This window comes from Grammomys surdaster, unplaced genomic scaffold (assembly GCF_004785775.1).
Source record: "Grammomys surdaster isolate TR1022 unplaced genomic scaffold, NIH_TR_1.0 62, whole genome shotgun sequence".
Classification (NCBI taxonomy): domain Eukaryota; kingdom Metazoa; phylum Chordata; class Mammalia; order Rodentia; family Muridae; genus Grammomys; species Grammomys surdaster.
In genome coordinates, this window is record NW_021604564.1 from 367,984 (window position 1) to 390,493 (window position 22,510).

General features: G+C 51.3%; 1 protein-coding gene across 6 annotated transcripts in view; it reads right to left on the reverse strand.

Annotated features, from left to right (window-relative positions):
* Positions 1 to 14,024, reverse strand: part of Dpp9 (dipeptidyl peptidase 9) — a 34,503-nt gene extending 20,479 nt beyond the window's left edge. Inside the window, exons 1-4 of one of the 6 annotated variants that reach the window (XM_028762420.1) lie at positions 13,882 to 14,024; positions 12,546 to 12,598; positions 5,348 to 5,601; positions 207 to 319 (exon numbers count right to left, since the gene is read on the reverse strand). In XM_028762420.1, the coding sequence (XP_028618253.1) occupies positions 207 to 319; positions 5,348 to 5,570 (336 nt within the window). In that variant the 5' untranslated portion in view covers positions 5,571 to 5,601; positions 12,546 to 12,598; positions 13,882 to 14,024. Of the gene's footprint in view, positions 1 to 206; positions 320 to 5,347; positions 5,602 to 12,545; positions 13,742 to 13,881 lie in introns of those variants that run through there. The other 5 variants (XM_028762436.1, XM_028762396.1, XM_028762405.1 and 2 more) reach the window with 5 other exon arrangements.
* Positions 14,025 to 22,510: the final 8,486 nt, after the last annotated feature.

Genomic DNA, 22,510 nt, shown 5'->3' on the forward strand with positions numbered 1-22,510 from the left:
CCACACCAGGGAGCACTGCCACACCAGGGAGCACTGCCACACCAGGGTGTCCCCTTCACTCAGCACTCTTGGTAGTCATACTAATCATTAGCCAGGTCTATGAATCACCCTTCATTTGAAGGTATAAACAGGAGAGAGAAGTAGGCCTGAAAGTGCCCCAGTCAGAGCTCTGTTCCCAGAAGCCAGCTGTGGCACCGATGGCTCACCTGGAAGTGGTCCAGCATCTGCTTCCAGGATAGCAGCAGCAAGGCCTCCTTCCGTACTTTCTTGGGGATCTCGGAGTAGAGAAGGGAGTTCTCACGGCTGCCATAGGGCATTCCTGGGGAAAAGTCAGACAAGGTTCGAGTAGGGGCCCTACCTGAGAGGTCATCAGGCCATGGCTCCCTGTCTCTAGTCAGAGTGTCATCACTGTGTGCACTTAGAGACCATCAGGTATCCCCTCTCTCTCCCTCTCCCTCTTTCTGTCTTGAACCTACAGGAATCCACCTACATCTTTCCTGACACAGACGCTGGGGATCTGAATGTGGGCCCTCACCTATGTACAGCCTGCACTTTACCCCTGAGCTGTCACTGCAGCCCTATTGGTTGGTCACTTCTGTGGTAAGCTCTCCCACCCTGAGACTTAGGGCCTAGTGGCTGCAGCAGCCTCTGGGAGTCAGCCCTCCTGCAGTCAGGGGTGGCTCTATAAGGTTCCTCTGTATGAGAGACACTGACAAAGATTGAGGACAAAGATTGAGGTCTCAGATGGGAGTAAGGCTAAACCTTAGGGAGAGGAAGGAGTGTGCACTCATGCGTGTACACGTGTGTGCGTGCATGTCCCACACTCAGTCACAATAGGTGCTTTTAGAGTATTTCCTCACACTGCAGCCCTGACTCCATCCACTCCAGACTGGATCAGGGACAGCTCCACCTCCACCCTCAAGCCCCATGCCCGAGGCTCCTGTGGGCATCACCTCTGAGCCCTGACTGAAGGACATGAGTGGTTGCTGAGGGAATGTAGGCAATGGACTGGGAACAGGACACATGCACGTCTATGCAGCTGGGCTGGATCTCTACCAGAGAGCTAGCAAGCTCGTAGCCAACTCCTCAGTACCTCTGAGGCTGGGTGCATGGCTGTGAACCTGTAAGCCAGCCTCCTTGCTCGGTGGCCCACGTGCACCCCCCTTTGGGTCACTCCTTTCTTTTGCTTTTCTAGACAGAGTGTCCTATAGCCCAGGCTGGTCTCTGACTTTCTAGGTGGACAAGGAAAACACTGAATTCTTCTTGTTCTTTCAGCCTCCACTTCCCAACTGCAGGTGACAAGCATGTCTTCCACAGGTGAGGAAGTCGAGGTCCCAGCATGTGGCTGCCCCATGGCTTGTAGCAGGTGAGAAGAGGTCAGGTAACAAGTGTGTCTTCCAAAGGTAGGGAAGCAGAGGCCATGGCGTATGGTGTCATTAGCAGTTATATGGTCAGCAGAGAGTGACCAGCTTCAACGTGCCACAATTACGCCTCTCTGGTGCAGAATGCTGGGAAGCAGGGCTGTCATTCCTCTGAGTTCAGAGCTGTGTGGGAGTACACAGGACGCTTGGCAACCCTGGAACACAGTGCCTCTTACAGTGACTGGCAGGATGCATGAACTCTGCCTTACTCCATATCTGCAGCTGCCAGGACTGTTTGGTTTTATTGTGGTTTTCTTTGACAGGGTCACAGTGTGTCCCGGAACTTGCTATGTAGCCTAGGCTGGCCTGAAACTCGATATGTATACCAGGATGACCTTGAACTCATTATGTAGCCCAGGCTGGCCTGAAACTCATAGGTAAACTTGGCTGGTCTTGAATTCAGAGAGATCTTCCTGCCTCTCCTGAGTGCTTGGACTAAAGAAAGGCAGGTGATATTGGGCAGCACACTTTTAAGAGTGTGACACAATGCTGGGCAGTGGTGGCGCACGCCTTTAATCTCAGCACTTGGGAGGCAGAGGCAGGCGGATTTCTGAGTCCAAGGCCAGCCTGGTCTACAGAGTGAGTTTCAGGACAGCCAGGTCTATACAGAGAAACACTGTCTTGAAAACACACACACACAAAAAAAAAAACAAAAAAACAAGAGTGTGACACAATGAGAGGGCCCAGTGGTAGAGGCACCTGCCACCAGGACTGAGGACCTGAATTTGAGCCCTGGGACCCACATGATATAAGGAGATAACACCCTCATGATATAAGGGATAACACCCATAAGTTGTCCTCTGACTTCCACATGCATGCCGGAGCATATGTACCTCCACATGCATACCGGAGCATATGTACCTCCATATGCATGCCACAGCATATGTACTACCTCCACACACAAACAATTAAGCAATATAGTAAGTGAGACATTCTGAGACATGAATTGTCCCTACCAAAGGCCTACACTGGGCTAGTGGGGTAGCTGTTCCCTATCAGTGGCCTGTGCTCTGGGACACTACTGTCCTCGAGGCTTCTGAACAGGAAGTCCAAAGCAAGTCTGTGCCAAGGACATCAAAACCAGCTCCCCTCCAAGGCTGACTAAGAAGCAATTTCACCGATGGCTCAAGCCAGGGCCTTCCTGGATGGGCCTCCAGTGCTGGCAGCACAGCCCACAATGCCTGGCACTGCAGCAAGGGTAGGGTGGAGCTGAATCCTAATAGCCCTTGCTCTGCCTCTGCTGCCTGACCTACCAAAGGGCTCTGTCCTCACACACACACACTGCCCACTTTGACTGGTCAACCTGCCCAGCCTCAGGCATGGTAGGTGCTCTGGGCCCACACCCACACTTAGTCACCCTGGACTGTGGCCCTGGCCAGCCTGGCAGGGAGCACCCCGGACTGGAGTACTCAATGCATCTTGAACCCAAGTCAGGAGCCAAGAGTCAAGGTCTCTCCAGGCCCCGAAGCCTCCCTGCCCTGACAGAAGGTACTACAGGCCACAGAATGGGCTGACATGAAGGGCCAGCAAGTCCCCTCAGGATCCAGTCCATCCTTCACAGAGGACTTTGGGAGTGGCAGGGTTAAGTCATACTCTCAGAGCAACAGGAGATCCTCAACCAGGGACTCTGTCACCTAAGCCTCAGTGACACCCGACAGAAAGACTTGTGATAAAGTCTCAGAGGGTCCAGGAGGTGATCCGAGACCAGCACAGCCTGGTTAGTGAGCTGATGGGGTTGGCTGGACAGAGCTAGCCATGGCTACACAGTTCTGGACTCCCTGCATGTATTCAGGATCTATCTTGACTACATATTCATCTGTGGCCCTCCACTCCCATGAAGACTCCCTAACACCCTGCACTGACCCCAAGGACAGAGCTTCCCTGCCCAGACTGAGACAATCAGATTTCTTCTCCCAGGAATCTGGAGCCAGAGGGTCAACTTCCCCTGATTGTGAGAGACCTAAGGTGCTGCACTGACTCAGCAGAGGTGGGCCCAGAGCCAGAGGGATGCTTTCACAGGCTGTGGGTCGCAGGTGCCTTATCTTGAGGCTAGTGGCTTTGTGTCCTGGTTCCTTAAACCATCCCCAGGTTTGTTGTACCAGATGGCTTCATGACTGAGAGCCCAGAGGGCTCTGTCCTTTCCCATGGTCCTGAGAGGCTGAAAGGTCCCCAGAGAGATTCAGTTATGTCCTGGGGCCTGAATTCAAAAGTCACCGCACTTGTTGAGACAGAGCTCTGCAGCTCTGAATATACTAAGGCTCTCAAGCAGGGAAGAAGATCTGCAGTCATTAGCATCCACAGTAGACCGAGATAAAGGGAGACCTTAGACAGAGAAGTAAGACATGTATCCAGAGAGACAGAAATGGGGAAGACATGGCAATAAACAGATGCTGCACACTTCATAAGCTGGAAGAGGCAGGAAAGTCCTGCCCGGAACTCAAGGAGGAACACAGCATGCTTGCCAGCTTCCCTTCAGCAGGTGCAGGCTAAAACCAATTCACCAGCCGGGCGGTGGTGGCGCACGCCTTTAATCCCAGCACTCGGGAGGCAGAGGCAGGCGGATTTCTGAGTTCGAGGCCAGCCTGGTCTACAGAGTGAGTTCCAGGACAGCCCGGGCTATACAGAGAAACCCTGTCTCGAAAAACCAAAAAAAAAAAAAAAAAAAAACCAATTCACCAAAGGCAGACCACAAAACAAGTGGGCGAGGCCACCACTGAGAGGTAGGGTCCCAGGACCTCAGGTGGGGAAGGTCTTGCTACTGTCTGACCTGAGATCCTCCTGTCCTCCCAGCCCAGCTATGGTGAAGAGTCTCAGGAGTGAGTCTGGTACTGCTTTCCTCTGTGAGAGCACGACCATGCACCATGGCTGCTGTGATCCACAGCTGTCACACAGCTGCTCAGCAGACTGATCTCAAATCATTTGGTGCTTTGCAAAAACCCATGTGACTTCCTCCTGGGACAGCTCTGAAGAGGGAGTGGGACAGTGGGAGGACAGCCACCCAGTGTCCATCTTGGTTCCTGTCATCCATGTACAGCCACCAGTGAGCAGGTGACAATGTTCATTTATTCATGTATTCAAATGCTCATGGCCTGGACATGCACAGGCCTGGTCTCAGAGACCGATGCCACGTGACCAATAGCAACAAAACTGGCTTAGAAGAATGAACAGAATCATGTCCTAAAAAGTGTTTCTCAACTGTAGGTGACAGCAACCCCCGGGAATCCTGGCCACCCACAAGTGACCCAGCCCAGTGTCCACAGTGCAAGGGACCATACCTCTAGACAACAGCAGGGTCACGCTCTTTGCAAACAAACAAGCCTAACTGATTTCCAGGGGATTCTGTCTTCTAGCTCTTGTTATCCTTTAGGCCTAGTAGGGCAGTGTCTGACACTGAGCACACTTCCTGCCTGCGTGCTAGGGCCAAGTGCAGGCCTGACTGCAGAAACCACGCAAGCCTACAGAGAGACTCAAATCCAAGCATCTGGCGGCCCAGTGGGAACACTGTCAATAGCTGCACAGAGAACAGGCACATCCGGGTCCTGCAGCAGGATGGTAAGTCATGTTCTGCTGCTGGCCCATGGCAAGGCTACACAGAGAGGGTGCCAATCTTTGAGCCTCAGAATCTCAGGTCATAACACATCACCACACAGAGCTCCTACTGGAACAGCCTGTGACTCTCCCACAGGGAACTGCATCCTGTCCTGCTTCCCCAGGAAGCCCTGCCCAGCCAGGACCAGGTGCCTGGGAAGTGGCCCAGCTGGGAACATTTTCTAGACTCAGAGACACCTAGCCAGCCCTCAACTGTTGTCTGTGTGGCTGATCTTGGAGGTGGAGTAACATTGGCTGGCCCAGGCTGGTCGCTTCTGAAACCTTTTGGTGCCCTGGGCCTGCCAGTGAAGGGCAGGCAAGAGGGCAGGGAAGCTTACCCAGGTAATAGAGACGGTGAGAGTGGGGGCCAGACTCATCAGGCTTCTGCACAAACTGGAAGTCATGGGGGGCCTTGCTGACGATGAGGCCCGACGACTTGCGACTGCCATGGATGATGCTACGCAGCCCGTCCCATGAGTGCTTCTGCACACAGAAGCGTGCTGCTGCGTCATCCATGTCGCCTGCGGCCACCTGCTCAACTGGGAAGACCCCACTGGACATCCTCTGGGGCTCCTGTGACGGCGGCGAGAAGCTGCGAAGGGAGACGGTGCAGTGTGTAAGAGGGTGTCTTCCTGACAACCCATCCTCATCGTGGATGCTTCCAGATCAGCCATCCTGGGCAGTAACACTGTCACCCCAAGTCTCTCTCAAATTACTGCGACTTGTTCACACTACACTCCCGAGAGTCAAGGCTCTGCCGAGTTAAGCCGGGTCCTACCTGGATCCGTATCACTCATTCATCTGAAACCTTTCCAGACCTTCCAACCTTGGGTTGGGTGTGGCAAAGGGTGGATGGGGTCACCACCTAGAATGCCCCAGTGAGGAGCTGGGGCAAGGCTCAGAGGCAGATGCTAGACTAATAACTCAGGGCTGTGAGACACATACAACGAAAGTCCACTGTGTTTACTGTGTTTGACCCCTCCTATGATTTCCAGACTCTCGAACACCTCCCTCCTCATAGCTGTGCCCCAGAGAAACCAGCCTTAGATTCTCAACAGGCCAGACTCCTTTTGCACTTGTCCCAGGGTACATGTCGTAATTTCTGGCCGGGGTTTTTCATCATAAGTTGACTAACTGCTTTCTTTTTAAAAGATTTATTTATTTATTTATTTTATGTGTGAGTACATTGTCACTGTCTTCAAACACACCAGAAGAAGGCATCAGATCCCATTACAGATAGTTGTAAGCCACCATGTTGTTGCTGGAACTTGAACTCAGGACCTCTGAAAGAACAGTCAGTGCTCTTAACCATCTCTCCAGCCCGGTTGACTAACTTCTAAACCAATCTTGAGTAAATATTAAAAGGTTCGCCGGGCGGTGGTGGCACACGCCTTTAATCCCAGCACTTGGGAGGCAGAGACAGGTGGATTTCTGAGTTCAAGGCCAGCCTGGTCTACCGAGTGAGTTCCAGGACAGCCAGGGCTACACAGAGAAACCCTGCCTCGAAAAACAAAAAAACAAAAACAAAAAAAAAAAAATATTAAAAGGTCCTTAGGAAGCTTCTAGCCGTCCATTCTGAGATGGGGTGACAGTTTTCTCTGCCTGCCTGGCTGTCCCTGTCCATCAAGCACTTTACCATGGTTACTTGATGAGTGTCTATCCCACCCCCACTTCTGTCTCACTCCTAGCTTTCCACCGATGTGCAACCCAGCACTCCTAGGCATCACTAACAATGAACAAACTCTTGAGGCTTCCAGATGCAAAGCCAGTCATCTCACTGCACATAGGAGACACAGTAGACCTTCACACAGACATCCAGGTGAGCGTGCCCTCCAGACCACCCTGCTGTCCCTCCTGTCCATGGCTGGGAATGGCCTCAACCCAGCAGCCTTTCCCTATCACTGCCACTGGGCTCAGCTCCATCTGAGCAGAGCTGGATCAACCACGCAAATATTTGCTTAAAGAAATCTAAACACCACCAGCCAGTGACCCAGTTCTAGCAGTGCCAGAGTGGCTGGGGGAAGCTCCAGGGGCTGATCCCTCTCCAGGCTCCAGGCTCCAGGCTCCAGGAGTCCCTGCAACTGTGCCTCCCTGACCTCAGCACTGGCAGGAAGTGAGAACTGAAGGTGGTACCACACAAGCGAAGGGCAGGACCATGGGAGTGGGCTGAGGGTGGGCACCCAAGACACCATCGGTCAGACTTCACAGCCGCCATGAAAGCCCTCAAGTACCCAGGCTGGCTACACCTTTAACCTCAGAAGAGGAAAACAGATCTCGGAATCCCATGATAGCCTGGGCTGCACACTCAGATTCAAACACACAGAGACCCACAGAACATGGCATGGTGGTATGGCACATGTCTGTGACCCCAGCACCCAGGAGGCCAAAGGAAGACAATAGCAACTTCTACCCAAGTCTTAGGGTGACATTGTCTCAAAACCAGACCAGGAAAAGTGTGCAGGAAGCTCAGTGCACAACGGTATTTGTGACCTGATTTCCACCCCTGGGCCACTTAAAAGCAGAGAAAAATGACTCCACAAAATGAACTCCAGGGTTTCTTCAGGACATGCAAACCCACATGTACACTCACAAACAATAGTAGGTCCCAGGCTGCTTTAAAAAGTACAGGAAAGAAGCAAAGATGTCAACATCACTTCATTCTGACTTATAGGCGCCCATTGTACAGGTGGGAAAACCAAGGCTGGGGGCAGAGACAGGAGGCAGGAACTCCTGCTCCCAATCTCCTCTGCCACACTGTAGTCAGTCAGTCACAGCATGGGAAGTCCCTGAAAGGTGAGTGTGGCAGAAACCTTGGGCAGGGTAGAAAGGAGGCACCCAGCAGCAGGCTTAACCCACCTGACTCAGTCTTCTCCCCCTTCCACAGGGCACTGCCATGGCAGGGAAACACAAGGAGCCCCCCACCATGTCAGTTGCTCATAAGGATTCAGATCAGAAACCACAGATATCCCTAGGGTTCCTGAATCAAACACCCTAGAGGGTGTCAGGATTCCCAGAGCTACAACTCATCCTCAGGGTAGTCAGAAGCCAAGGGCAGTGACAAGCAGGGGCTACCAGGAGCAAGCCCAGAAATCTGAGCCAAGAGAATGCCATTGACTGGCTCAATACCTCCCAGTTCAAGCCTTGCTCACAGCAGGAAACAAATTGTGACCCGTGGCTCTCTTTCAGGGTCCCGTTAGGCCTGCACAGAGGAGGGTCTCGGAGAGCCTCTTGCCTTAAATCACTGCCGAGGGCCCAGGCTGCAAAGATCTGTCCCAGAAGACTAGACATGAAATGAGACATCAGGAGCTTTTGGATATGTTCTAGAACCTTCCAGCATGAGCTCCAGCAGGGCCTGAAGCTATTGCCTGACTGAGCCACTTGCCTCTCTGCTATCCCGATGCAAAATGGGGACCCAGAAAGGGGCTGGAGATTAAACAGGTGACAGCAAGGCCTCCGCCCGCACCAACCTGTCCGGCAGTTCTCAAGGGTTTACACAGCTGGGGATGAAGTTGGTGCCAAAACACTTAGCCCAGCCGCCTACCATGCTTCCTGTCTACCTGTCAGCACATCATCTCTGCAGCCTGAAAAGCCACCAGGGAATAAGGCTGAAAACTCTTGGGGCCGTGATCAAAGCTGCTGAACTTCTGATGTCTTGTTCCCCAGGGGTAGGAAGCAAATGGATCCTCCATTCCCAACTTTCTGCCTTACACCCCAGAGTGAGCCCATGGAAGGAGAGAAGGTAGAGGTACAGAAGAAACGAGGCTGGTGACACTGGGGACTTCAGGTGAAAAGACACAGCAGCATGAAAGGGGGTGACTTACAGATGCCCCACGGTACAAGGTGAGAAAAGGAAGGCCAGAGACAGAGGACCTGTCTCCTACCTGAGCTGTCCTGGCTGACACCCAGCACTTGGGGAATCAAGACTAGGCCTCACAAAGTACATCATAAGACGCAGAGGATATGAGTGCAAGGACCACAGATGACCACCATGCCCAGACCTTGAATCTCAGAAGAACCAGCCCTAGACATCCCTTCCCTGCTTCCTCCTGCCACCTGATTAGAAAGTGGAGGCTAGGAGGGCCCCTGGGTGGAGGACTCTTGGGCCTCTGCATGCCTGGTTGGGCCACACAAAGCATGGGCCAGGTCTTTGCTGCACATACTTGATGTGTGTTGTGACCTGGGGCCACTTTTGACGTCATACTCATGGTGGAGACTAGAAAGTGAATGCAGGAAGGCTGGATGGCTTATTCCCTGTCACCCAGGGAGGAAAGCACACTTTTAGGACCCCACAGTTAACCACTCCATGAGCGAGGATTCTCACACATGATGTCTGGGGACACCTGTGATTGGCATGAGTTAAAGTGGGAGCTACTGTTCGCAAGAGAGGAGACTGAGGAGGGAGGAGACGAGGAGATAGAGGAGGAAGACAGGAAAAATAGAGAATAAGGAGAATGAGAAAATTATGGAAGAGGAAATGGAAGAAGAGAGGAGGAGGTGATGAAAAGATGGAGGAGAAGATGGGGGAGAAGATGGAGGAGATGAGGGAGATGGAGGAGGAGATGGAGGAGGGGATGGAGGAGGGGATGGAGGAGGAGATGGAGGAGGGGATGGAGGAGGAGATGGAGGAGGGGATGGAGGAGGAGATGGAGGAGGGGATGGAGGAGATGGAGGAGATGGAGGAGCGGATGGAGGAGGGGATGGAGGAGGGGACGGAGGAGAAGGAAATGGGAAGAGGAAGTGAAGGAGGAAGAGATGGATGAAGAGTGGGGTCTGGAGACACTGTGCAGCACCCTAACATGATAGGACTCACAACCTAGAATACCCTGGTCCAGGGCCCATCCCTGCTGCCTCCTCAAGAAACAGCAGAGAGGAAGAAGAGCAGATGCAGGGGGTCTCTAAGCTGACTGACCAATAGGGCCCCACCCATACCCTATGTGGGCCTCCCTTACCTTCTCCTCCATCTTCCTTGTCCAGTCACAACTTGACCTTTAACACTGACCCAATGACTGGCTCTGGGAATCAGTGTGGGTCTGCAATGCTAGCAGTTTGCCTCTACCTCCAGAAGAGCACTGGAGATCAGGGATACCCTGTGCCAAGAGTCTCACTGGGTCCCAAGCAGCAACAACCTGTATCTTTTGTGGGGTGTTTCTGGGGCTTAGAAGTCCCAGAGCTATACCCAGAAGATGCTCGAACATATAACAAGGACATATGCTCAACTATGTTCATAGCAGCCTTATTTATAATAGCCAGGAGCTGGAAAGAACCCAGATGTCCTTCAACTGAGGAATGGATTCAAAAAATGTGGTATATTTACGCAATGGAGTATTACTCAGCTATTAAAAACAATGAGCTGGCCGGTGGTGGCGCACGCCTTTAATCCCAGCACTTGGGAGGCAGAGGCAGGTGGATTTCTGAGTTCGAGAGTTCGAGGCTAGCCTGGTCTACAGAGTGAGTTCCAGGACAGCCAGGGCTACACAGAGAAACCCTGTCTCGAAAAACCAAAAAATAAAAATAAAAAATAAAAAAAATAAAAACAATGAATTCGAGAGGTTCCTAGGTAAATGGATGGAACTAGAAATTATCATCCTGAGTGAAGTAAGCCAATCACAAAAGAACACACATGGTATTCACTCACTGATTATTGGATATTAGCCCAGAACCTTGAAATGGCCAAGATGCAACTCACAGGCCACATGAAGCTCATAAAGAAGGAAGACCAAGTGTGGGTGCTTCGGTCCTTCTTAGAAGGAGCAACAAAATACTCAAGGGAGCAAATATGGAGACAAAGTGAGGGACAGAAACTGAAGGAGGGGCAGTCTGAAGACCACTCCACCTGAGTATCCATCCCATGTGCAGTCACCAAAGGTAGAGGCTGATGTGGAAGTCAGGAAGTGCATGCTGATAAGAGCCTGATATGGATGTCTCCTCAGAGGCCTTCAAGAGTCTGACATATTCAGAGGCAGATGCTCACAACTAGCCATTGAACTGATCGTGAGGTTCTCAATGGAGGAGTTAGAGTGAAGACTGAAGGAGCTGAAAGGATTTGTGGCACCATGAGGAGAGCAACAATACCAACCAACCACAGCTCCCAGGGTCTAAATTACCAGCCTGGGAGCACTTAGGGAGGGATCCAGGGCTTTAGCTGAATATGTAAGAGTGGAGGGCCCTGCTGGGCATAGGTGGAAGAAGAGAACCTTGACCTCATGAAGGCTGGACGCCCCAGGGGGTGGGAATTTTGAGGGTGGGGAGGTGGGAGGGGGGGGTAGATAGAGGTTACATCCACAGAGAAGGAGGAGGGGTGAGGGGATTGGGGGTTCCTGGGTGGGTGGGGGATGGGGTAAGGGGACAACAAATGAAATGTAAATAAAACATCCAATAAAAAATTTTTTAATTTTTTTTTTAAAAATTTAAAAAAATTAAAAAATTAAAAAAATTAAAAAAGAAGTCCCAGAGCACTCTCCTGTCTCCAGGGTACCTCAGTACCCAAGGCCCCCACCACCTATACTTTAGACCTTCACCCCAAACCAAACCCAAACACTTTTTCCTGTTTGTCTCAACATCTTATGTGTATGGGGCTCTGTTGCTCCCTCTCCCCTAAAACAAGACTCCCCACTTCCAGCCCAGGGTACTGTAGGAACAGAACCTACAGTGTCACTCCCTATTTCCTATCAGCTGCTCACCCTGCAGAACAACTGCCTGAGGAAAACTAGGAAAGTTTATCTGGACAACACCATGGTCTCAAGGCAGGTGACTCTGTTGACTGGGGAGCCCAGGAAATGTTTGAGGAAATGTATGGCTGTCCTGACTAGAACTTGGCCACTGGGACAGTGTTCAGGTGCCTTGCAGGGCCCAGGACGCCTCACAGAGAACAACTCATCCCAGTGCCCCCAAGGGCACAGCTCCTTTCCAGGCAGCATTCTATCAGTGTCTAAAGACACAAACCACTGTCTCTTCCTGATTACTGTCCCCAGTCACCACCCAGTTGTCAGAAGAGTCTGACAGATGCTTGATGCCACCTGAACATAAAATGGAAGAGTGGCCAGTGTTCTCTGTCCAGTGCTGAAAAGTGGGCATCCCATGTCCCAGCTTAGTCACATCCACGCTATGTAATCCCACAGAAGCCACAAACCTCTCTGTGGCCCAGTCTCCCAAAGCTATAAACCCAGACTACAATATCTGTGCCTGGGGCTAAGTGAGGACTGATGGGAATGCACACACAGGTTTCCATAATGACAGCAGTCAGATGAATGAGTCATTTTAAATCACAGCCAATGATCCTTCTGAGGCAAAAACTCCCGTAAAGATTGATGCCCACACACTGGGTACTGTGTCAGATGAGGTGAGGGGCGCTGGCCAAGCCTCCCTCAAACCCGGCTTACTGGCCACTCTTCCTTTGGACCTCTGGAGAAAGAACGTGGAAAACTGCAAGCACTGCAACAGGAAACGCGACCAGGGTCACTGTCAATCTCTGCATCCCACAGCAAGCCCCAGCCCACCTCAGAGCCTGCCTTGCTGCCGGAGCCCAGCACAACTGACCTTCTAAAGGGTCCAAGGAGCTTCCATGGCAGCTGCAGGCGAGGGGCACGGACCTTGGGAGAACAAACGTGGCACTGTTAAGGTGGGCAGATGGGAAGGGCTGGCAAGGATGGAGGGGTTGGTGGAAATGGGGTCTGGCAAGGATGGAGGGGTTGGCGAAGATGAGGGGCTGGCAAGGATGGAGTGGTTGGTGAGGACTGGGGAGCCAGTGAGGATGAAGGGGCGGTGAGGATGGAGGGGCCGGTGGTGTTCGCGGCTTCTTCTCACTCACTTTCCATGCGGGCGGGAGTCTCCGCCTGTGCCTAACCCTATCTACCTGGTTAGACTCTAACTGAGCCTCCCAGCCCCTCGGGGCTGCCAGCATGCCCTGGCTTGCACTTGGAAGAGACGTGTCCCTCAGTGCGCGGTCTCCCTGGGACCCAGCAGGGAACTGGTGACTGTGGTCCACACCTCCTGGGCACCAGTCCCAACTCTTCGAAAGCAGGTTGGTGATTGCCCAGGGGGCTCCCGAGGGAGCCTGGGTAGGAGGCCACTGGAATCGAAGGCTGGGCAAAAGCGTGGATGGGGAGGGGATAGATGGGCCTAAGGCTAGACCCTAAGGGTAGGGGTTCAAGATGCAGGGAATTAATGCTGGAAGTTGAGGTTTGGGACTGAGGGGGCAAGCTAATTCGGGAAAGAAAGGGATGAGACAGAAGATATGATTTTAGTCTGGGAGGGTATCAAGCTTGGCATGCGACAATATGGAAACTGAGGCTGAGTGAAAGGATCAGGCTTGGGGAGTGACCAGTCTCGGAGAAGTCAGGCTGGTAGGGTCATTTGGAGAGGTTCAAGCTGCGGGTATCAAGCTTTGGGGTATGAAGCTTTGGGATTTCAGGTCTGAGAAGAGGGTCAACCTGGACTATCAGGCCTTGAGGGAACAAGTTGGGGGGGGATCAAGTTTTGGGGATCAGGTGTGATGGATCAAGCAGGGAGGGGAATCGGGCTTGGAAAGGATCAGGCTTGCGGGGTTCCGGCTTCAGAAGATCAAGATGGGAGAGGATGAGGCTTGAGGAGATCAGGTTGGGGAGGATGAGGCCGGGAGGGAGGGTTTGGCGGAGACGAGGCTGGCGGAGGCTGGCGGAGGCTGCGCGGACGCCGGGCTGAGCCGCGCTCTGCGATGAAGCTGGCGGCTGTGTCTCCGCAGCGGTGCGGCAGCAGCTCTTGGGCGCGGCCCGGAACGGGCGAAGCGCGGCGACCAGGGCGGCGGGGACGACGAGGACAGGGCGCGCGGCGCCGAAGCGGGCGGACGGCGCCGGACGGGGCGGGAGGCGGCGAACCGGGGTCAGACGCTGCTCACCGGAGCGCGGCGCGGAGGACAAGCTAGGCAGGGCGTCCCCGGGGCCAGTGGCGCCTCACACGCGACGCTCCATGCCCAAGACGAGGGCCCGGAAGTGGCGGGCGCGGGGGGACAGCGAAGGCGGCGGACACCGGGGGGAATCGCCAGCTGTGCCTCCTTTGACCCGGAAGTTAAGCTGTAGAAGCAGAGGCTTGTGATTGGGTAATGTCAGGGCAGAACCAACGTTCATGAAGCTCTAGGGGGACAGCGCTCAGGAGCGTCTTAGGGCGACGGCAAGGCGGGTGGCCCGGAGCTGTCTGGGAGAGGATTGCGGGATGGACACCCCTACTCCGGTTCCTGTTGGCCAACCCGACCCTGTGATGACTTATTAAAAATATCTGAGAGAGGAAAACTGAGGTGTTGGTGGTATAGTGGTTAACAAAGCTGCCTTCCAAAGAGTTGGCCCGGGTTCTAATCCCCTACTGTAGTGGTCGTTTTAGCCTACCTTTTTATTTCTCTGAAAATCAATTTTCAGAATTTCATCACACAGGAAGTTAGCCGTGATTGCTCACGCCAGTCATCCCAGCCCTCGGGAACTCTCTACTTATATCAGGCTGGCTTTGAACTCTGAGATCTGCCTGCTCTGTCTAGATCTCGCCCACACCATGCTTTACTTTTATCCGTGTATGTTTGAGTCTGAGCCACGTGAGTGTGACAAAAGAGGACAATGGGTTCCCTGGAACTGGAGTTACGGCCACATGAGTGCTGGTACCTGAACTCCCTTCCTCGCTGAGCCAGCTCTCTCCAGCCTCTGAAGAGTTTTTGTAAATAAAGTCACTTTTCCCAAAAGTTGTCCTAACGTGGTTCCTGAGGAAGGGCAGCCATTGTTTGGTGAGTGACATTTAGTGAGCATCCTCCAATGTTGTTGGAGTGCCCCCCACTGTTGATTCTTAGCTTCCTAGCTAGTTAACTTTTTGACCGGACATCCTGAGGGCTACATTTTGAACATGATGTTGCAATCCTGTTCCCTTTCCAGGAACCCTCCCTGGAGACACCATTTGTTACACAATTACAGGCCTGGCTGCTCTCCTGGTCTTCTCCAGTCCCAGCCATCCTCTCCTCTCTCCTGACCCCTTTTCCTTTCACACCCATTTTAGGGAAGGGTCTCATGCAGTCCAGGCTATCCTGGAGCTCACTGTGTAGCTAAAGGTTATCTTGAACTCCTGCCTCCACCTGCCCAGTGCTGGACTGACGACTGTGCACCATCATGCCTGGTTAACGAGAAGCTGGGGACTGAGACAAAGCCCAAGCCCCAGCGTCAGCTTGAACTTCAAGGTGAACTTATGTGACAACGAGGAATCGAGGGAGGAGGGGGTCTCTGGAGTCAAGGGTCAGCTCCAGCACTCAGAGGTGGAGTCAGGAAAATCAGAAGTTGACCTTTGACATAAGCTTGCACTACTGAAGACAGAAAGAGGGGTAGTTAGTGCCTCTATCTCTGAACTTGCGGAGTGAAAATTTGACTAGGGCCACATGAACGACAGCTATTTCCTAGCTGGCAACACTAGAGTCTGGAAGTCCTTCATCTCCCTGGACACAGGCCAAAGTGGGGAGTGGGAGGCTGGGGGGAGGTACTTTATCCACCAGGCTCAGGAACCCCCTAATTTCAATGCAGGGTGTCAGAAAAGCAGAATGGGTGCTTGGAGATAAAGCCAGAGAAGAGGTAGGGAGGGACAATGGATGGAGAAGAGGGGAACCAGAAACGGAGAATGTCAGCTGGGACATCCGGGTCTTGGATCCACTCTGTCAATCCTCGGCTCCAGAAAGCTGGATGATTAGGAAGAGGGGAGCCCCTCAAACCCAGGAGCACAAAGGCCCTGTAGGAGAGTGCACAACCAAGAACTCCACACTGGCCCTCACTGTCCCATCAGCTCCTCCCTGGCTCTGGTCCGAGTGGGTAGGGTGAGGGGTAGACCCAGCCTTGGGGGAGTCCCACCCCATCCCTGCTGCCCTTTTCCCTGCCTTCTCCTGTCCCTGAGGCTTTGTCCCCGGGAGGTGTCCAGCCGGAGAACAGGGCTGGATCCGGGTACAAAGCAAATCTTCCCCTACGGCCAGTCTGGAAGTAGGAGATGAAGGGAAGGTTCCAGAGCTCAGCCTGCTCCTTCAAAGACTCTAGAGACTTGGTTGGCTTTTGCCGCTGCGGAGCCAATCGACTTTGCAGAAATGTTCTAGAGCCAAACTCACACAGCACTGTGCACCCTGAGCCCTCTTCTGGTGTGTGTGAAGACAGCTACAGTGTACTCATATTAAATAAATAAATACATAAATACATAAATAAATAAATAAATCTTAAAAGAAAACAAAAGCCAGGCGTGGCAGCATGCACCTATAATCCCAGTGTTCCTGAGACAGAGGTAGAGCAATCTGTGAGTTCGAGGCAGCCTGGTCTACACAGGACAGACACCACTACATAGAGAGACCCTGTCTCAAAAAAAAAAAAAAAATCAAGTCCCAGAAAGAGACACAAGGGGCCAGGGTAGGGGACACCCTGGGAGAACCCTGTGTGGCCCAAAAAGGGTGGTGTCTCTGCACTTCAGAATACATAATGGGTCATCATGGCTGTCTCTTAAGCATGACAAACCTGGAATTAACAATTCAACTCGGAGAGGTTTTCTTCATCAGATATTTGAAGCGAGAAGACCCAGCCTAAATCTGGGCCACCTCTCGGTCAGGAATGACATAGGAGACAAGGCTTTTGCTCTCCCTGGCAGGGGCATTCATTCTGCTAAGGCAGAGGCATTCTTTCCCTGCTGTTAGAACTTTCTCTGTGATTCCAGTGTGATTCCAGTGTTAAAGACCAGCAGCCCTCAAGGACTCCAGATGGGGACTGGTGAGACTGGAGGAGTGAGCAGTGACTGGGTCTTTGGTCCCTCTGGTGTGAGATGGCCATTGTTGGAACAGTCAGACCATGGACTGTGAGCATCGTAACACCCTTTCAATTGTAGTTCTATTGTCACTTCTGCCACCATGGCATGTCCAAAGAGAACATCATCGCATTTCCAGAATGTTCCTGGTGGTATACAGGATACTCAACTTTTAATTCAAGTACAGAAGAGAATCTGAGTGCATTGTCATCAATTCACACACATCTGCTAGGAGGGCGTTTGTTTGTTTGGTTGGTCTGGGGTTTTGTTGTTGTTTTGTCAACTCAATACACACAAGTGTCATATGGGAAGAAGAAGCTTCAATTGAGACAACACCCTCATCAGATTGATGACTGATTGGAAGAGTCCAGCCCATTGTGGTGGCCAACATGGCCGTGCAAGGCCCTCTCTTCCCTGCCCAGGGCCTCGTGGCGTGTGTGGAGGCTGTATCTTCTGAGTCCTTCCTGCTTTCTCTGGATCCTCCCCAATAGTTCTCTGTCTCCTCTCTTTCCTGTATCTCCCTCCTCCTCGTTCTTTGGCTCCTCTGCCTGCTGCCTCCCTTTCCCTTTCTCTCCTCTCTCAGTCCAGACCCCTTCCATTCCTATTAAGATAGGGTGGGGCCAGGGCCCATGGGGAGGGGGAAAAGAAAATAACCAGATAAAGGGAAGTCAGGGCAGAGGAAGCAGATGAGAGCAGAGATTCTGGAGGTCAGAGGACTAAGACAGGGAGAGAGAAGGGGTAGAAGGCAGGAAGATCTCTGTGAGTTCCAGACCAGCTTGGGCTACACAGTAACACTCCAAAGTAACATAAATAAATAAACAAAAATTAAAAAGATGGAAAGCAATGGAAACAAATGCTGTTTGACTTCTGACATCCACTCACACATAAGTAATAAAAAATAAATCAAGCCAGGCAGTGATGGCTGGAGACAGGCTGACTCCATGACAGCCTTCAAATTGGCAATCCAGGAGACTAGGCCTAAGAACTGGGAGGGAAAGTTCAGGCAAACCCAGACAAGCCTAAATACACACACACACACACACACACACACACACACACACACACAGGTTTCAAGCAGCTAGTTAGAAGCTGCTCTGCCACCTGGCCTGAAGCAAGGGCAATGGGTCAGCAACAGTTTCCACCCTGCATGCCCCAGTAATGGAATGTCCCTAGAGATGGAGTAAGATAAAGGTCAATCCCCTAGTGCGCTTTATATCGGGCCTGTGAGCTCACTTGGATGTCTCTCCATCTTGGAATGGGAGAGCCCCGCATGCTGGACTTCTGCAGAATAAAACGATCCTTGCTTTTGCATACTATTTGAGTCTGGGTATCATTCTTTGGTGAACAATAGACCCTTACACTTGGGGGCTTGTCTGGAAACCCTTTGACCTAAATAGTGGAATGTTTTTGTTTGTTTGTTTGTTTGTTTTTTCTGATTGTTAAGTCTCGGCACTTGGTTGTCTTTTGTCTTGTCCATTTCTGATTTCCTGTTTTGGGTTTAATCTGGAGGCCAAGAGCAACAAAGCTGACTTGTATTTTGTCACCTGGCCAGGGACAATGGAGGACTCTCCCACCCCCCTACCAGAAACAGAAGAACTTCCTAGTTCTTAGCCAATTTCAGAACTGGCTGTGGGTCTGTGGGCTTCCCATGTGCAGGGAGGAAGACTGTTTGTGACAGTCTTTTCATTTTTACTTTCTTCACCCCACTCCCCACCCCAGGAATGTCCTTCAGTGTCTGTCTGTCTGTCCGTCTGCATGCACTCTGTGCTTCTTGTCCTCTCCTATAAATCTTTCTTTGATTCCTAGGATGGGACAGGCACAGAGCATCCCACTAGGCTTGGTCCCGAACCATTTTAAGGACTTATGCCTATTTGCAGAAGACTCGGATCTGCTTGTTAGTCCTGGAAAACTAACCATCTTCTGCAAGAATGAAATAAAGTTATACAGTGGGATGGCCTGGGGAGGGAACTTTTCATTTCCCCACCATTCACAGGGAGAAGGCTGTAATTTATGAGGCCAGAGGCCACTGGAACCAAGTGCCATGTATCATCTCGTGGTAATGCCTGGTCAAGAAGCCCCCTGTTTGGATGAGACCTTTTTTTGTTACCAGCTTCCCCACTCCCCTCCCTTCTTCTCTGAAGGAGTGTCAGCCTCAGCCCCCTGCCTTGCTCCCCCTTCTGCTCCTGAGGAGGATCTCTGTCTCCCTCCCTAGGTTATAGATTCTGCCACCGTTGCCCCTGTCCAACCTTGAAAGTCAGAAGGAGGAGCAGACCCTGACTACCCTGATTTTCCTGACTCCACCTCACACTTGGGCCCTTACTGCTCATAGGGCTGACTCTACTAAGGCCTTACCCCACAGGACCACAGGACTGCTCTGGAGAGACAGTTCATGACATGTGCCATTTTCCAGTAATGATCTTTACAACTGGAAATTGCAGAACCCCCCATTTTCAGAAAAAATATTAGTTCTCACAGATCTTCTAGATTCAACCATGCTGACTCACTTGCCCACCTGGGATGACTGTCAGCAGTTGCTCCAGGTCATCTTCATGACAGAGGAGAGAGAGCCTACTCAAGTTCAGGCTGATATCAATGCAGCCTTTCCTTTCACTCGGCCTATCTGAGATTTTAACACTGCTGAAGGTAGGGAGAGACTCCAGGTCTACTACCAGATTCCAATGGGGGCCTCCGAGAGACTGCCAGGAGGCCCACAAATGTATCTAAGGTGAGCTTGGTGGTGGAGGGAAAGAATGAGACCCCAGGGAATATCTAAAAAGACTTTTTGAAGCCTATAGGACCTACACTCCTTTTGTTTTTGTTTTTAAACCAGAACATTTATTTTTTGACTGATCGAAATCCTCAGGATAAATTGGAGGCTGCAACAGCTGCCCTCTTGTTGTTGTTTGGGTGTTGTTCCTTCACAGAATCCATGTCTGAATCTGCAATAGACAATTTTAGGTACCTCATCTGACAGTCCCAGTAGTGTTTCGTCTCTTAGCCTTGGCACTCCACCTTCAGAAGTTGACCTATGCCAAATGTGGCTACCTTGCCAAGAGCAGGAGAAAGTATAACTGGAGTGCCAAGCCTACACTACTTCACACCCAGTAGCCAGAGAGCACCAGTCAGGTATAAACATGGCTTTTGTTAACCAAGCTGCCCCTCAAGCCTCAGCATCCAGATGGCTTTGTGAGTAAGCAACTGACTGAGCAGCCATAGCTGAGAAGACTTTCAGTAACTAGGAGACCCCTCCCCCCAAGAATCAATGGACCAGAGGACTGGCAAAAGTGCCACTCACTGCCACAAGCCACAGCCATCCTGATAAGAGAAAGCTGAAAAACCTAGCTAGCAGAAGGGGCAAAGGTAAGCCCGCCCCCACTGAAGGAAAAAACCTTTATCCATTAGAGAGGGACCAATGTGCCTATTGCAAGGAAAAGGCCCTTGGAAGCATGAGTGCCCTAGGAAGAATCACAGAGAGAGCCAAAGGCTCTGGAATTAGAAGAACTAGATGACTGAGGGTGTCTGGGCTCAACCCTTCCATGAGCCCTGGGTAGCCCTAAAGGAGAGGGGAAGCCCATAGACTTTCTGGTGGACACAGGGGCACAACATTCTGTTTTGAAACAACCACTGGGGCCACTGTCAAATCAAAAACATGGATGCAAGGGGCACTGGGCAGCAAGCCCTATAGCCCTATCCATGGACTACCCGAAGAAAGGTAGACTTGGGAGTGGGATGGATAACTCACTCATTTATGGTTATTCCTGGGTGCCCATATTCCCTGCTGGAAAGAGAGACATCCTCACCAAAATGGGAGCCCAGATCCATGTTAGCCCAGACGGATTGGAACACTGGATAAGAATGGTCCCATCCATGTTCTGACTTGGCTCTAGAGGAAGAATAAAAACTGTTCCCTTAACCAGCCCCTTCTCCAAGCATGCTACTCCAGGGGTTCCTAGCAGTGTCTGGGCAGAAAAAATCAAATGGGACTCGCCAGACATTGGACCCCAGTTCTAGTTCAATTAAAAGCTTGGGGTACCCCAGCCCAACTCAGACAATATCCAATGCCCAGAAAAGCCAGAATAGAGGTCACCCATCACGTTAACCAGCTCTTGGAGACAGGGATTCTGATTCCTTGTCAATCAGCATGAAAACACTCCCATCATTCCAGTCAAGAAGCCCCATTTTTTTTTAAGTTTACTTTTTATTTATATGAATAAACTGCAGCTGTCTTCAGACACACTAGAAGAATACATCGGATCCCATTACAGATGGTTGAGAGCCACCATGTGGTTGCTGGGAATTGAACTCAGGACCTCTGGAAGAGCAGTCAGTGCTCTTAACCGCTGAGCCATGTCTCCACCACCACCACCACCACCCCTTTTCTTTTTCTTTCTTTTTTTTTTTTTTTTAATTAAGAAGCCTGATTCCAGTGACTATGGCCTGTGAAGGGTTTGAAGGAAATAAAGAAGCAGGTGGAAGACATCCATCCCACAGTTCCAACCCCATACACCCTGCTGAGAAATCTCCCTCCTGAACACACAAGGTATACTGTGCTTTGACCTTAGAGATTTTTGTTTCAGCCTTCCTCTGGAACCCAAAAGCTAGCCTCTATTTGCCTTTGAATGGCAAGACTTGGAGAGAGGCTTCAGCAAACAACTGATTTGAACACACCTGCCTCAAGGATTCAAGAACTCACCTTTGACAACTCATCTTTGACAAGGACTTGGGTGAGTACCAGGGAGCCCACCCCAAATATCAGTGCTCCAGTATGTACTGTAGGCCCCACAACTTGGAAACATGCCAGGAGGCCACACAAGACCTGCTACAGGAGCTGAGTCAACTTGGCTACTGAGTGTCTGCTAAGAAGGCCCAGCTTTGTCAACTTGAGGTCACCTATCTGGGGTACATCGAAGTGGAAACTTCTAGTTCCTTGGAAAGCTATGCCAAATGTTGTCCTTCTGGGACACACAGGTGAAAGGCTGTCTTGCTAAAGAAAACACAGAAAAGACTGTTTTCCAGAAGTAAACATAGGTGAAAGGATGTTTGGCTGTAGCAGAAACATGAAAGGACCTTAATGAAGGAGTATAAATATGACCCTACAGACACTGGAGGAGGAGCCCTGAGCCTTGGTTTGGTTTGTTCCACCTCATTACTCTTCACTACAGACACACAGCTATTGGTTTGCCTTACATAGCATTGTTGAACTCAACTTGTGATAACTCCAACATTCAGAGAAACTCACCCAATAAACTCTCTCGAGGTTCCGGAGGCAGCTTGCCACTTCTCACTTCAGACTGGTTCGAGAGCCTAGCAGTTTCTTCAGGATTGAACTACAGCTGCCTGGTGTCTGCTTGCTGAAGGACTGGACTGTAGCTACTGGTTCGTGCCTAGTGTCTGCCTGTCTAGAGGACTGGTCTACAGCTGCTAAGTCGTCTTTGGTGTTTGCTATGGGACTGAACTGCTACCCAAGAAGATCAAGCTCTCCCCTAAAGAACTAATGCTGAACAGGTCCACTTCCCCTATATCCTAATAACTTTTCTCTTCCACTACCTCTGCTGGCTAGAGGAAAGGTTGAACCCTTATTAAAAGTAGGTTGCAAAAAATTTATGCCTACAGGTGGCACCCAACATGGATTAGGCACAATGGGTAACTCTGATTCTAATGAGGTAGAGGAAATGGCAGATTATGAGGGGTTAGCAATGTTGCTTAAGGAAATTGGCAAAATGGCAGCT